At 33.8% G+C, this 16,216-nt stretch overlaps 3 protein-coding genes across 3 annotated transcripts; 1 reads left to right on the forward strand and 2 right to left on the reverse strand.

Moving 5' to 3' along the window:
- Window positions 1-230: 230 nt before the first annotated feature.
- On the reverse strand, window positions 231-2,172 carry LOC134237444 (uncharacterized). The gene is made up of 3 exons (XM_062719534.1): window positions 1,579-2,172; window positions 1,287-1,405; window positions 231-914 (listed from the first exon to the last, which is right to left on the reverse strand). The coding sequence occupies exons 1-3, from the start codon at window positions 2,018-2,020 to the stop codon at window positions 231-233; spliced, it is 1,245 nt and encodes a 414-aa protein (XP_062575518.1). The 5' UTR covers window positions 2,021-2,172.
- Window positions 2,173-4,524: 2,352 nt separating this feature from the next.
- Window positions 4,525-6,204, forward strand: LOC134237445 (uncharacterized). Its single transcript, XM_062719535.1, has one exon. The coding sequence runs from the start codon at window positions 4,528-4,530 to the stop codon at window positions 6,202-6,204; it is 1,677 nt and encodes a 558-aa protein (XP_062575519.1). The 5' UTR covers window positions 4,525-4,527.
- A 6,881-nt stretch (window positions 6,205-13,085) lies between these two features.
- Window positions 13,086-14,891, reverse strand: LOC134237446 (putative nuclease HARBI1). The gene is made up of 4 exons (XM_062719536.1): window positions 14,569-14,891; window positions 14,131-14,320; window positions 13,482-13,587; window positions 13,086-13,286 (listed from the first exon to the last, which is right to left on the reverse strand). Exons 1-4 carry the CDS (start codon window positions 14,858-14,860, stop codon window positions 13,086-13,088), a joined length of 789 nt encoding a protein of 262 aa, XP_062575520.1. The 5' UTR covers window positions 14,861-14,891.
- Between the last annotated feature and the right edge of the window lie 1,325 nt (window positions 14,892-16,216).

Below are 16,216 nucleotides of genomic sequence, written 5' to 3' on the forward strand. Positions count from 1 at the left end.
TTTTCAAAGGGAGAATTCCTCCTAGCAATCGAAAAGATTTTAGCCTTCGAATTGCTCTTTCCACATGAATTCGGAGGGAAGCAATCTTTCGGGTCTCTATTATTTGTTTGGAAGTAAGCACCCTTCCTACTCCATTTCTCCTCTCCCGTGTAAAAGGAGGCATGTTTAAGTATGCTCCTTTCAAAGTTAAAAGGTCTCGTATTTGAAATCCTCTGTCAGCCATTACTTCGTCACCGGGGCATACTCCACAGCTTTGAAACAAATGTAAAGGCACCATTTGGCTGGATAGCAACTAGAGCTTTAAGAGTATTGTGTGATATATAGTTGCTCCATGTACTTGCCTGAGCTGAACAGTTCTTTGGCTTCTGAATAAATATCTCCGTACAATCAATAATTGAGGTAGTGTTGGGATATTTGAGTTTAAATGACAAGGGCATATGCTTCTTGACTGTAGCACTAGATGGCCATTTGATCACCGACTGAAGAATTTGTGCAAGGAAATTAATCCACGTATTAAATAAGCCTGAAATATGTCCAGTAGATGTACCAAATAGCACAGACAGAGTGAAATTGTCTAAACCAAGTCTTAATTTCATCATAACTAGAACAAACTCTTCCAATATTGTAAATTTTATTTTTTTACCAGGTTTTACTTGTTTTTTTTCCTGCCAGTTCTTTGATCCGGACCGTCCTGCCCCCTTCCAGAACGAGATTTTCCCATAGAATGGTGTAAGAAATTGTAAAAATGTTGCAAAAAAGCAAAGGGATGGTAATCCCAGGAAATGTTTAATGCTTTCATCTCCTTGCAATACTTTTTTCAGCAATTCTTCTCTGAGGATAACTTTCCTTGCCTTTAGTCTTTCATTTTCTTCCCATAGCCTTTTATTTTCCTTTTGGAGTTCTTCACATTCAGTCTGAAAATTTATTGCAATTATGATTTATCAGTTATTACCTACAAACCACCAAATCATCAGCAGTACATGCATTTATATTTTAGTGCATATTCAGTACTTTACTTACTTATGAATACATGTTCATATTTAAAAAAATGAATTCAGAAATGAGACATCAAGGTATATTAAATAGCATGGCCATTAAATCATTAGCTGTTCAATCTGATATCTCTTTTATCAATATTTACATCTTTGCAGCACTTACATGTGCAGTATTAAGGTGTTCTAATGTTCAATATTGAATAAGATGATAACAAAAAAGTGCCATCAATAGTAATATTATGTCATGTGTTGAATTTGAAATTTTCTTGTACATATGCATAATTAACTCACTTCTAAAACACTAACTCTCTGTATCAGTTCTTCTTCTCTACAATACTTCAGATCTGGATTGTGACAAGTGTAGTTATGATCTTGTACCATTTCAAACACTGAACAAACTTCACCAGTTTCTGAAATATTTACATGTGCATGTAATTGTCACACATTCATATCTAACAAGCAATATACTAGTATATATTTCCAGATGAGACTGTTCAAAATTACAATATTATGTATATTACAGTTTATATAAATATGTAAATGTTTTAATAAGTATTTTTTAAATATCATAATTTAATCATACCTTTTTCATTATTATTCTCATCTGTTACGTTGTCTGAAACGTCAATCTCGCCAGCAACATAGGGATAACATTTTTCAGAGAAACATTTAACAAGTTTCACTTTTTTACGAATTGGTTGATCGTTTGCAGTGCATTTTTCTTCAGTTGTTCTGCCCTGATGAGAGTTCTTGGTTTTTCTAGGTGTCTTTTGTTTATAATTATTGTAGGCAAAGAGAGTTGGCAGGGGGTTCTCAAATGTGGGGCGGCCATCCACAAAATGTTTCGAACAAACGACGTTGTGTCGATTGTCAAGCGTGGGATCAACACTCAGCCCCTCTCGTCTGACTAACTTTAACCAGTTTTTTAGAGAAGATTCTACTTTTGGTAGATTGTAAAAAATAACATCTTTATCTTTTCTACTGTCTGATGTACACTCTACTGCAATGCAGTGCCTCACTGGCATCCTTTTTTGAGTTTTAATAAGACTTCACATCGTAAACATTTCTTAGTTTACCGTTGTTATGTTTGTCCCGGTAATCTCGCGAGATTTGTAACTTTTCCTACTCTTTTACGAAAGAGCGTACTAAGAACCATAACTCTTCCGTAGTGGAAATAGAAAGTTACGCTAGGATTGCGGAATGGTTTCTTGTCTAACCAATTATGAAATAATTAATTTACTCCTAACAGAGACATATAAGAAATATTTTATGAAATTTAAAACTGATACAATTATTCCAAAGGTGTAATGTCAAAAGAAATCATATCCAAGATAATTTTTTTCATTCAAAATTGATAATCGAGTGAACGCGTTATAATATTCAGTTACCTGTGCAATTATAATCGGCGATAAATTTCAGTAATTTGGACTATCTCCGTATAATGTGAATATAGTTGACAGAACAAGATGATAAGCAAAGAAAAGACAGGTTTTACATTGCTAACGGATCGAAAGAGGTAAAGGCTAAAATATGTCACGAGAAAGCAAAGAGTACAATAGCGGAAAGAAGCTGTATAATTCATGTAATTTGTCATCGGAAAGCACGATTTTCTCGCGGTAACTGTTTTGAATCGCGGAAAAGAGATACTGCGAGTCTCAGTCCTGTAGCTTTCCCTGAATATTTAGCAATAGCCACATGACTGGATGAGGGATGAGAATGAAGTGAATAGATCCCCTACCCTGACAACTATATGCATGTGAACAATGAATGATAGACATCGATGTTCTTAAACGCGCATACTAGTATACATATTTTCTCAAAACATATTAAAGATCTTATTTTATCTAAAAAGTTATTGAAACTTCAAATTTCTGGACGGGTTTGAAAACCTTTTTTTAAGGAGAGTTATCAAAAGGTGGAACAAAATTAATATCTAATCAAAGGCAGGAAAAATTAACAGTCTGTTGTGTAATTCAGTATTTTAGTCACGACGGGTATAAGTGAGGCCATTGGAAAGAGTGTGTCAAAAGTCATCTTGATTATTGTACAAGTTCAATTTGTGAAAATGCATATGCAAGGTCGTATCAATCAAATCCGACCAGAAATACATAGTTCCAATCACTTCAAAATTAAATAATGTTTTTATTATATTTTCGTGTGAAATTCTATTGGAATATATACACTTGAAGTCGTAATATTATACAGAAAAGTTGAGAAAATGTAGACTTCTAATCTGTTCTAATCTATATGCACCATTAAGAAAACTTTAAAAAATTCTTTATCTTCAAACGCTAGTAATTATACAATTTGAAGGCTTGTCTAATTTTAATGTCTATTCAATGTCTATTCATTAAGAAAACTTAAAAAAATTCTTTATCTTCAAACGCTAGTAATTATACAATTTGAAGGCTTGTCTAATTTTAATGTCTATTAGTTTTATAAGCATTAATGTTATAATTTAAAGGTAAAATGGGAAATGCATGGGAAACATTCAATTTTCAAAGCAGTATGCAATATTCATTAACGTACGCTGCGCAAATTCATTAATGTAATTTTTTGGTACAAACATATTTGCTATTTGAAGACCCGGAAATTCCGGGGTACTTTTTTAAAGCTGTAATGGGTTATCCTTAAGTAATACCTATCATCTATGTGTCATGTAACTTATAGAATAATTTCAAGTATATGCTCAACTAGACAAATAGATCTTCATCTTTAGTAACATAGTGCTAAGATAATTTATGTTTATTTTATAGGTGTTATAGACTAATCCGTAATGTTTTAAAAGTGACTCATGACATATTTTATGGTTAACCATATATTACATTAAACTAGTCAGTAATTTTAATTTTTTCATACTATAATTAGAACTTCATAGACGAAGATAGATATCTCAGGTATTTAAATCACGTGACTTGGTAACAGATAAACATTTAGAATGAAGACAAGGAAGTAAATTGTGATGTACAGGATTATGAGGAAGGCAATGTTGGGTCGGTAGGTAAAACGATCACATTTAAGAACATGTTACCGAAACGTTACCAAGATGTAGTTGATTTAAATGTAGAAGAATACATTTATTGATGCATCAAAGAGTCGCTCTAGACCATAATGATTATATAATAGTAATAGCAAGGAGGTGCAAAGTCATTTTTTTCTGTGATGAAAAATTTAAAACGAAGAAAACGACAGTTCACCAAGGATTTTCTTGTAATTTCACAAGAAGGATATGGAGATAACGAACGGTATCCAAACGCAACGCAAGCAAAACTATTGACTTTCATATTGTTTTGTATTTAAAATTTGATTATATATTTTTTTTAAAGATAGGAACAGTTACTTTTTGTAAACGACATTGTACAAAAACATTCTTCTGTCATATCTTTATTGATTTTGTCTTTTGATTTCACAAAGAAATCAAAGCCATTACATTGTATTTGTTTAGAATTGCGTAATATTTCATGTCAGTGAACCATGCCTCTATTTACTTTATACAGGCTCCTCTAATTTCTTTTACCAAAAGCCCCCAGTGATGGACCCCCTGGACAGAGCTCAAGTACTCCTCCTCTGTGACCTGTGTCAAAGAGCAGCATTACAGAGTCACTGTGAACTTTGTCAAATTAACCTGTGTAAGGCCTGTGTAGGGGAGCATCTGTCTGATTCATCTAAAAGACATAAAGTTGTACCATACAAACAAAGAACATCTACTCCTAACGTTAACTACCCAAAATGTCCAAACCACGCCCAGAAACATTGTGAACTTTACTGTGAGAAATGTGACATGCCTGTCTGTTCTACCTGCATTTCCTCTGATAAACATCATGGGCATAAATTAACAGATATCTTACAAAAACCAAGCTTCCTTCAAGAAATTTTAAATAATGATTTAAAAGAACTAGAAAAAAAAATATATCCTACCTATGAAGAAATTGCATCAGATTTAAACTCTGAAAAAATTAACTTGGAAAAACATTATGCAAAACTGACAACAGCTGTCACCAAACAAGAAGAAGATTGGCACAGAGAAATTAACATTATTGTCAACAAACAGAAATCTGAAATTGATGAGATGAAATCTAAACACCTAGCTGCTCTAAGTAAACAGGAAAAAGATATAAAACAGATTACTTTCGATATAAAACAGAGCATAATTGATCTGAGGAAAATATTGGACACCAATGATGTCTCACTATCCACTGCTTACAAACGCAGGAATGCTGAATTCAGAAGTTTACCTCCTAAAGTCAGTGTTTCATTACCAAGTTTCTCTCCTCATCAGATCAACACAGAACAGCTTTATCAAATGTTTGGTTCTCTGTCAGCATTATCGATTACAACCGATGAACATGGTTACACAATGAAGACACCAGAAGCTGTATCCTGTCCTCCATTCAAACCACTGCTAGATGAACCAGAGCTTATCACCTCAATAGACACTGGGTATGACAGACTATACAGTGTTACCTGTCTCAGTGATGAAGAAATCTGGACAACTGGAGATGACAACATCGTGAAACTCTACAACCTCCAAGGTAAACTACTGAAATCAATGCAAACCAAGTCTGGGAACAGTCCACGTGACATAGCAGTGACAAAGAGTGGAGATCTAGTTTATACTGACCCTAATACAAGAACTGTAAACATAGTGAAAAATTACCAGATACAGGAAGTGATCAGACTACAGGGGTGGATACCTAACTATGTCTGTAGTACCTCATATGGTGACCTCCTAGTTACCATGGTCAGTGATGATAAAGAACAATCAAAAGTTGTTCGTTACTTTGACTCCACAGAGATGCAAACCATTCAGTTTGATAGTGAAGATAAACCTCTGTATTCAACTAATTCCATTAAATACATCAGTGAGAACAGGAACCTGGATATCTGTGTGGCTGACTGTGAAGCCCATGCAGTAGTGGTTGTTAATCAGGCTGGAAAACTCCGATTTAGATACACTGGCCATCCTTCTCCTATCATGCGATCATTTTATCCGTATGGAATCACAACAGACAGTCAGAGTCAAATCCTGACAGCAGACCAATACAGAAACTGTATCCACATCCTAGATCAGGACGGACAGTTCCTCCGTTACATCCGTTATATTGAAAACTGTGATCTGAACAGTCCATCTGGTATATGTGTCAACACCAGAGACAACTTCTTTGTAGCCGAGTTAAGTGGTAATGTAAAGAAAATCAAATATATGTAAAAACAATTGTGTTATGAATAATGATATGTTTTGATAAACACTTTTTCCAATGTCAAAATCACAATAATTTATTGTTTCATTCAGGTTCTAGTACTTAAGTGTGTGCGAAGATGTGTGAAAATGATTAGAATAAAATACATAACATAACAGTGTAATTCAGGAAAATTTGAATAAAAGATTATCAACAACTGTTTCATTATTCTACCCAAAGATGGAATGACTACTCTATTATGACTTGTAATATTGGAAGAAACCTGCAATATCTCATGAGGAATGCTGTGTATAATTGTGAGTAGATAAGAAGACAAAGATTTTGATTGTGCACTTTTTTCAAGTCGGCCCTCTATCATGCATTGCACACTGCTATGTTTTGATTTTATTGTATTTTTGATGAAGTTTGAGTAATATGCCCATAGATCTTAAATGCGATCGAGGGTACATGTGAATTAAAGCAACATATACATTCTTTCATGCTAGTTATTTGTTATTCATCAAAGGATTTTAGTCAATCAAAATAAATTAATTAAACACTTTCTTAGCATGTTACTTATAAACGCATTGCATGGGTGTGAGAAAATAAGATTTGACTTATACTAGTATATAACCTATATAAACATGAAAAATCTTATTTAGATGTTTAATGTTAATAAATTCACATACTCTTTTAAATACGTACATGGTCAAAACTCATTTTAACAGATATTAATAGGTCAATTTCCATGTGATATAAAGCTCAAAAAGTCCACTGTCAGTAGAACTTCAATAAAACCTTTACTTGATATACAGTATTTCCCTGAATGACTGTTTTAAAATCATATTCAAAGAAAACATCAATTGTTTCATAAAAGGGAGCCACATGTGTCTGTTTTTAGCTCACCTGAGCCGAAGGCTCGAGTGAGCTTTTCTGATCAAAATTTGTCCGTTGTCTTTCGTTGTCGTAATTTTTTTTACATTTTCATCTTCTTCTCAAGAATCACTGGGCCAATTTTGACCAAACTTGCTACAAAATTTGGGTAAAGGGAATTAAAGTTTGTTCAAATGAAGAGCCACGCCCTCTTCCAAGGGGAGATAATAATGAATTAGTGAAAATTTAATGGAATTTTTAAAAAAAAATCTTCTTCTCAAGAACTACTGGGCCAGGAAAGATACAACGCATGTGTAATAATCTTCAGGTAGTGTAGATTCAAGTTTGTTCAAATCATGACCCCCGGGTGTAGGGTGGGGCCACTATGGCCGATCACAGTTTCACATAGGTGTATATAGGAAAAATCTTTAAAAATTTTCTTCTCAAGAACCACTGGACCTGGAAAGATGAAACTCATGTGTAATCATCTTCAGGTAGGGTAGAGTTGAGTTTGTTCAAATCATGACCCCCGGGGGTAGGGCGGGGCCACAATGGCCGATCAAATTTTTACGTAGGAATATATGGGGAATTTTTTTTTAATCCTTGTCTCAAGTACTTCAAAGTCATGATTAGTGATATTTATATGGAATCACCTCCTTATTGTAGATTTTAGTTTGTTCAAATCATACCCCCCCCCCCCTTATGGAAAGGGTGGTGCCACAAAGGTCGATCAAAGTTTTACTTATAAAAATAAAGGAAAATAGAATAACGGAAAAATTCCAAGAACAGAAAAGCTATGTTTAGTCATATTGACATGTAAGCATCCTCCTGTATTGATGATTTAAATTTGATCATATCATGCCCTCATGGGGTACGGAGGGTAGGACACCCCCACCCCACCCCACCCCCATAAACTTTTCAGTTCTGACCTGATCTGTGCTTTTTACTTGACGATGTGCTCAGGTGAGCGATCTGGCCCCTGGGCCTCTTGTTATAAGTGATCATCTCCCTGTGTTGAGCCTCAATAGTTTTCTACATGTATCTCTACTTATGACGGCCTCTAAAAAGCAGCAGTGGGTCCTGGACTTACAGTATTCCTAAACAAACAAACAATTCATTTATGCAAAATTGTCAGAGTTAGATGATGAAACAAGTATGGAACATTTAAAGTATTTTAAAACCCCCTTTAAAAAGCTTGGTGGCTGTGGTATCAAGTTAAGGGTATGTTTGTCCAGTCCATCTGACTGTCTACCCATTACACATTTGTGGGAACCATTTTCTTATCAAAAACTCCTCCTATAGCACTATTTTTCTTGGTAAATCTTATGTATCTTTTTGAGGATTTTTTGAGGATTTAGTCGTGTATTTCACCTGGTAAATCTTTTGTATATATTTTAAGAGTGAGTAGTGTATTTTAAGGCCGTATAGTCGATGAGATTTGTAGCATAATACAAGTATTATAAGACTTTTGTATTATAATACATTCTTGTACTCACGCTAATACATATCTTATAAGATTGTAAATAAACTACATATTCCCACGTGTTTTCCCCCGCCATATTCTCTCTCTCTCTCTCTCTCTCTCTCTCTCTCTCTCTCTCTCTCTCTCTCTCTCTCTCAAAATAATAAAAAATGGAGGATAAGGTTCTGATAGCAGTGTCTATGGTCGTTCTTTGCACTGCACTGAAACTAAAAAAGAAAAGAAAAATGAAAAACAGAGTCTGGGTAAGACCATGGATCCAGAGGCGGAACATACATGGTGCACAATGCACTGCCGGATAAGCTGCAAAGAGAAGACCCCAGCTGTTACAAAAACTTCTTGAGAATGGATAATGCAGCATTTGAGGAACCTTTACAACTAGTTATTTCTTTGATCAAACGGAAGGAAACTTTAATGAGAGATTCAATACCACCGTCTGAACGATTATCGTTGACACTCATATCCCTAGCAACAGGTTATGGTTATTCTATTACATAAATGTTTCATGAAATACAAGAGGCTCAAGGGCCTTGAATCGCTCTTCTGATAAATTGTACAACCTATCCCTTCTATTTGAAGCCTCTAACCCTAAGTATCCTAAGACCCAAGTTGCATCAACTGACAAAGTTTGATGATTCTTAGCAAATTAGGACTGAAGATATTTTAATAAAGCAATAAAAAAAAACATAAGTAGGTCACAATGACCAACTTAAAGATTGAAGTTTTCTGAGGACTCAAGATGCATTAATAGACAAAGATTGAAGATTCTAACAGCCAATAAGTATGTGAGATTTTCAAAAGTAGGTCACCTTGGCCTACTTTTTCGTCTACATTCTTGGAAAACCCAAAATGCATCAACTGACAAAGTTTGATTTATTCAAGCCAATAAGTACTGGAGATACTTAAATATAGCCATGAAATGTTAAAAGTAGATCACTGTGACCTACTTTTTAATAGGCGATTTTTCGAAAGGCAAAAATACATCAACTGACAAAGTTTGATGATTCTAAGCCAAAAAGTACCTAAGATATTCAAAAGTAGGTAACCGTGACCTTCATTTTGGTTGACATTCTCTGAAAACCCAAGATGCATCAACTAACAAAGTTTGATGATTCTAAGCCAATACATGTAAGTACCAAAGGTCCTTAAATAAAGCAATAAAATGTCCAAAGTAGGTCACCGTGACCTACTTTTTAGTCGTCACTCTTCGAAAACCCAAGATGCATCAACTCACAAATACCTAAGATACTTAAATAAAGCCATAAAATGTCAAAAGTAGGTCATCGTGACGTACATTTTAGTCGACATCTTTTAAAGTTCCAAGACGCATCTGCTGACCAAGTTTGATGATCGTAGGTCTGAAGGTAATCAAAAAATGCCTTTAAACAATTTGAAAACATATGCCTGCAAAATTCAAAAAGTTGGTCACAGTGGCCAACTTTTTCATAAATATGTTTAAGGTCCCAAGATGCAGCAATTTACAAGATTTGATGATTCTAACCCTCTCAGTGTCTGAAATAATGGGATTAAATGTTTCAAAAAGGATAAGTCACAGAGTGGCCTAATTTTAAGTTGACGTTGTTCAAGGACCCAAGATGCATCAAACTACAAAGTTTGATGATCATAGTCCTTAAAGTGTCCAAAATATGCATTCAAATCAATTTGAAAACAAATGCCCGCAAAATTAAAAAAAATAGGTCATTGTGACCTACATTTGAGTTAACATGATGTGAAGTCCTAAGATGCATCAACTTAGAATATTTGATGATCCTTATAGTAAGCAAAATATAAATGTTTTTATGAATTGTAAATTTAGGTCAACTTTGAAGTGACCTTGTGACCACATCCTTTGCCCCAGGGTCAAGCCTTTAACAACTTTTAATCTTCAACATATCTTGACCCTTGTCTCTGACATTGGTGAAAATCTGCCAAGTGGTTTTGGAGAAGAAGATTTTTTTAAGCAACCAGGACTGAGTTGCTCAAAACACTGGGTAAATTTGTCCAGTGGATAAGTTAGCCGTTGGTTAAATTCAATATCTACTGGGTAACTAACCACTGGTCAAATATTTGTTGCTCAAAATAAAATTAGCCTCTGGTTAGCTAACCACTGGTCAAGTGATTTAACCAGTGGTTAGTATCCCACAATGCATTACATTTGTCCGTCTGTCACCACAAAAAAAACATGGCTTCAAACAGTGTCAACAAAAAAAGAAGTGAGAATTTTTCAGCTGATGAAACTTTATTTTTGGTGGAACAGGTGGAAAAACATATTGAGCTTATAAAATCGAAACATACAAACCAAGTAACAAATGTAAAAAAGGCAGCTGCCTGGCGTGAGATTACGGAAGCGGTAAATTCTAGGGGTGGGGTTTTGAGAACTGTCGATCAAATCAAGGAGAAGTATAGAAAGGCTTGTTCCAAAGCGAAGGGGGAAATCGTCAGTCAGAAAACGCATCGCATGAAGACTGGTGGTGGTCCACCTCCACCCCCAGTTGATGCCATTTCACAGAAAATTCGGGACGTGTTCCAAGACGCCCCAAATTTCGTTGGCATTGAAGGAGGGGTCGAAGTTGGAGGGCTTGTTTTTGAAGGTACTTTTCATCTTTCTGAAATAGAATTGAAATAAAACAATAAGCAGGTCTACACAATGTTTACATTCCACAACGAGGAAATTCGAAATACCGCAGCCCGTCTGCGCACACTGAAAATTCCACAGAATTTATTCTTTCTCATTGATACAATTTAGTAGGAGTTAAAAGAATACGTTTTACGTAATGTTCTCGTGTTTGAGCCTAGTGCATTCCTGTCAAAACATCCATAACATTTATACATCTCTCGCAGACGTTCCGAGTCAGACGCGGTTTTTTCACAAACTGCAAGGTGAAGGCCAATTAATGTGTGCATAAGCACTTCGCCCATGTAGTGTTTCGGTCCAAACAAAAAAAAAGATTACACAATGCAAGGCTTTTTATATTTTTTGGTTTAATGCATGTACTTTTTTCTTAAAAGAAATTCTTCTATTTATTAGGAGCTTTGTGGATCTATATTAAAGCATATGTCTACAAAAAATAATTTTCTTTTGTACAGAGGTGCCATTGCCAGCAACAAGTACACATGAGGATGCTGATTGTTCAAGTAACTATTATTTTTTATGCATATTACAATAAATACATAACAAAATATTTAAATTTGTAAGACTTTTATGTACTCAAATTATTTTTAATTCAATCAATAATTTTTTTAAATAATATTATTATTTTAAAATGTTAATCAAATCATCATCAACTGACATCATCAAAATATGTATTTCCATCATACAATGTTGATGTGAGTACATTTTAAATTAAAATACATGTACTTTATGACTTTTAATCAAAATGATTTTGAAAATTATTTAAAAAAAAAGAAATTTGAACTGAACTGAACAATATTAAAAATTATGTTATTTCTTTTATTGTATCAATTGATAAATTAATTATTAATAATTATGATGCACGAATAAATAAATTACACATATATAAATGTTGGTCCATATATCCACAGGTGCATGTCAATAAAAATGATTTAAATTACTTTACAGATCCTGTTGGAGATGAAGCCCTAGTAACTGCAGCAAACAACTTGGAGAGAATGCGTTTTAAATAATGATAAGTTACCATTAATATGAATTATAAGATGAAATAAATTCATGGACTTTGAATGGAAAAAAACTATTCTGTACCACATGATAATAAAAATATTAACCTTTACAGTACACCTCTAATTTTTTTTACAGAGGAAGCAACACAGACAATTGTAGAACTCCCTGATAATTTGACAGGTATAAGCTTTCATTTGATTTATAAAAAACATAGTAGATATAATTCATTTTACATAGCATCATTTATACATGTATCATGTAACTTTTGAATGTATAAATTTTGCCAGAATTAATAGACATAACCCAAGTTAACAAACATTTGCAAAATTATTGTTTAAAAACTGTAAACTAATGTGTACAATGGCTATCCATTTATGCATACATGTATTGTATTAAAGAAGTTTTAGCTCTATTTTTTTTAACTTTAAAACACATAATGTTTACCAGGAACACAAGTGTCACATATGACCTGATGATAACAGAATCTGGGGCTAAGATTAAGAAAAAAGATGAAAAAGGTAATTTTAATATGCTTAAATATTTAACACATGTAATCAATAATCCTTGCAATTTTCAAACACACACATTCACACACACACACACACACACAGAGAGAGAGAGAGAGAGAGAGAGAGAGAGAGCATTCATAATTAAAAATCCTAGAATTCAAAATATGAAAAAGATATTTATACCCCAGAACACTGAAACTTTTCTTTTAAAAATTTGTGCAGAGAAAGGAAGAAAGAGGAAAAATGAAGAAAGTGTTGCTGAGCTGCAAAGACTAGTTCTGAAAGAAGATTTGCGAAGAATTCGAGAAGAAACAGAGCTGATCATACTACAGAAGGAAAAGGTTGCATTGGAGATTCAGAAACTTAAATTAGAAACATCATCTATGCAAACTGAAAATGAAATGTAAATTAAAAGTAGTTATTGACAATGAATTGTCTGATGTTGTTATTCATGGGCTGGGCAGCTACTTCATCTAAGACGTAAGCCTCATCTCTTTGGTCCTGAGTGTCATCACAGCCAGCATCATTGATTGTCTCTCTCCTGTCCTGAGCTATATTGTGTAAAACAGCGCACGCCACAATTATTTTTGCTGCACGTTCTGGTTTACACTAAATTGAAAAGTTCAAAATTATATACTTTAATAATGTGAAGAGTTTCAGAAACATCTTTTATAATATGACTCAATTAACACTGCATATTTCTTCTTACATTGAATCACAAAAATGTAAAAAAAACATTGTATTTATGAATTGCAAATTTATTTTAAAAGTCTGCATATGAATTTGTAAATTATTTAAAATTACCTTCATTTCTCCATGCAAAGCCAAGAAGCGCCTTTTAAGCCATCCAAAACTTCGCTCAATGACTGTTCTAGTTTGTGCATGGGAATTATTATATCGCATCTGAGCCCTTGAATTGGAATAGAGAATGTGTAACTAATTAACATTTACATTTAATTTTTGCCCCCCCCCCCCCTCATATGATATTATTTGTTACACAAAAGCATTTAAAGTAAAATAAAAATAAGTTAAGGTATACCATTTAATGATTATAAAAGTATTTTTAAATGATAGAAAAATATACCCAAGTATTAAGTTCAATTTTACATGGATTCAGACTTTTGTGGCCTTAAATTTAATAATTGTTTCATGTCTTAGGTTAAAACTTTTCATCATTCATTTGAATATATATCTATCCTTAGACATATATTCTTACCAAATATTCTTAAATTCATTTATTTGATAAATTTACTAGCTCTAAAATAATAATGAGAACTTTATTGTGTTTTTATAATTTTTATTTTAAAAAAAATCTATTATGTACCCTTTTCAGAACTCTCTAGTATGGGAAGGTATTTAATTACTCAAAATTTTGTAAACATCATTATCATGATGGGTGGAAACTGTAAACCATGTAAAATGTGTTATAAGTAGTTTTAAAATGTGTTCTTACTCTGATGTTGGACGTAGAAAAGGAGTCACAAGATATCTGCTACAAGCATATCCACTGTCTCCAAGTAAAACACCGTCAATATCCAAGCCCCTATGATGTGCTTCAAGGTAGGCCCTGATATTAGATTCTCGGAATATGAATGAATCGTGATTGGAGCCAGGCCATTTAGCAACAATGTTAGTGAATTTGCCTGTAGGAGATTTTATTTTCAAAATGTAAGGCATAAATTAAAGGGAAAGAAAAAATATAAATCGGACCCCTCACTCAAATTAACAACTTGATATGAAAACCACTGAAATCCGAATGTAGTTGAGTACAAACTTTAACTTATAAAATTAATTGAAACATCCTTTGGTATGCACTCTTTGGGCAATATTGATATTTGTGATCTACTTCAACATTCAAAGGACTATTTGTTTTTCTTTAAAGAATACTTGCCTTCATGATTGCATATAGCCTGGGTGTTGATCGAGTGATACCCCTTACGGTTGACATAAGCAGGTTCATGGTCAGATGGAGCAATAATTCTCACATGTGTGCCGTCCACAGCACCAACTACAGCAAGAAATCCAGCAATTGAATAAAAGCCTTTCTTAATTAACACCTTCTCATTTGGGGATGACCACTTAATAAACTGTGATGATATGTTCACTAGCGCCTGTGATACATCTCGGACACTTCTGGATACACTTGATTTATGAAAACCAAGTGTATCTCCTATGGTTTCCATATTATCCCCTGTAGCATAATAACGCAGAGCCATTTCTACCTGACTGAGGGCTGATAGGGAGTATGATCTCATGGTTGGGCGACATAACTCTGGTTCAATCAAGTCTGTTATGTACTGGACTGATTCGCGTGAAAACCTGTACCTTTGTTTATACTCAGATGCATCAAAATCATGATGAAAATGTCTAAAAACTCTCTGTTTCCTCTGTCGTCTGCCAAAATTAACATCTAACAACAATCTAGAAGCCATGTTTATCCACTGGTTAAGAGACTTAACCCACCTCTGTGGAATGGCTAACTTTAGCCAATATTTAACCACTGGATAGCAAAGTTAACCAATGGATAAATTTTGAGCAACATAATTTAACCATTGGTTAAAAGTTAACCGCTGGATAAGAGATTTAACCAGTGGTTAACCTTAACCAGAGTTTTGAGCAACTCAATCCAGTACTTTTGGTTTTGTTTTCCTGATTATATCCCCTTGTTTAGGGGTCTGAACCCTTATCTTAGTATAAATGGTAGCCCATGGGCCAAGAATACCTCGTAGCAAATTTGACACTGATTGGCCAAGGGGTTCTTGAGTTATGGCCCATTTTCTAAAAAGTTTACGCACACCGCACAAATAGCCATGACATTAGCTCTTTGAGCTTTTGGCTCAGAAGAGCTAATAATGTACATTTTTTCAAGTCAAGAGCCATAGCATAAGCTCTTTGAGCCTTTGCCTCAAAAGAGCTAATAAAGAGAACTAATGATTTACATTTATACGAATTATTTAAGAAGCAAATTAAAAATGAATTTATATTCCATTATTAGGGGAGAGTTTTCAATCATTGGAATACCTGTATATAATACCCCACCAGACCTTATAAAACAATCCCTGATACATGTAAAGAAATCTGCGCTATTCTCAAAGATACGTATTTGAAGGTAAGATTTAAAAAATATTTCCTAAGTATTTCACAAAATTGTACATAAAAATGAAAATTAAAAGTAATCAACCTAGATTGTACAAAAATAGAATTATGTAAAATGAAAAAAAACTTATCTTCTAGTAGCTCTTACAACTTATTTTTCACATTAATGTCAATTCTGGTCAAACTGAGTAGACATGAAACCACTCATCTGTGTCAATGGATTGTCTGAGGTTGTTGACCGAGTATTCGTCGGCATATGCAATGTAGAGGTCTCATAAAGCAACTGCTGAATTTTTAACTTTAAAATTCCCTTTGACCTAGGATCTTTGATAGTTTTCAGTTCTTAATATAAATAGCTTATATAAAAATATAAAAAATCTTCATCATCCGCCTCATCTTTGCTTCTTCTGTCTTTCCTTGCTTCTTCAATAGTTGATAGTACA

Source organism: Saccostrea cucullata, unplaced genomic scaffold (genome assembly GCF_032062105.1).
Source record: "Saccostrea cucullata isolate Sc308-1 unplaced genomic scaffold, CSIRO_AGI_Scuc_v1 ctg10076, whole genome shotgun sequence".
Lineage (NCBI taxonomy): Eukaryota > Metazoa > Mollusca > Bivalvia > Ostreida > Ostreidae > Saccostrea > Saccostrea cuccullata.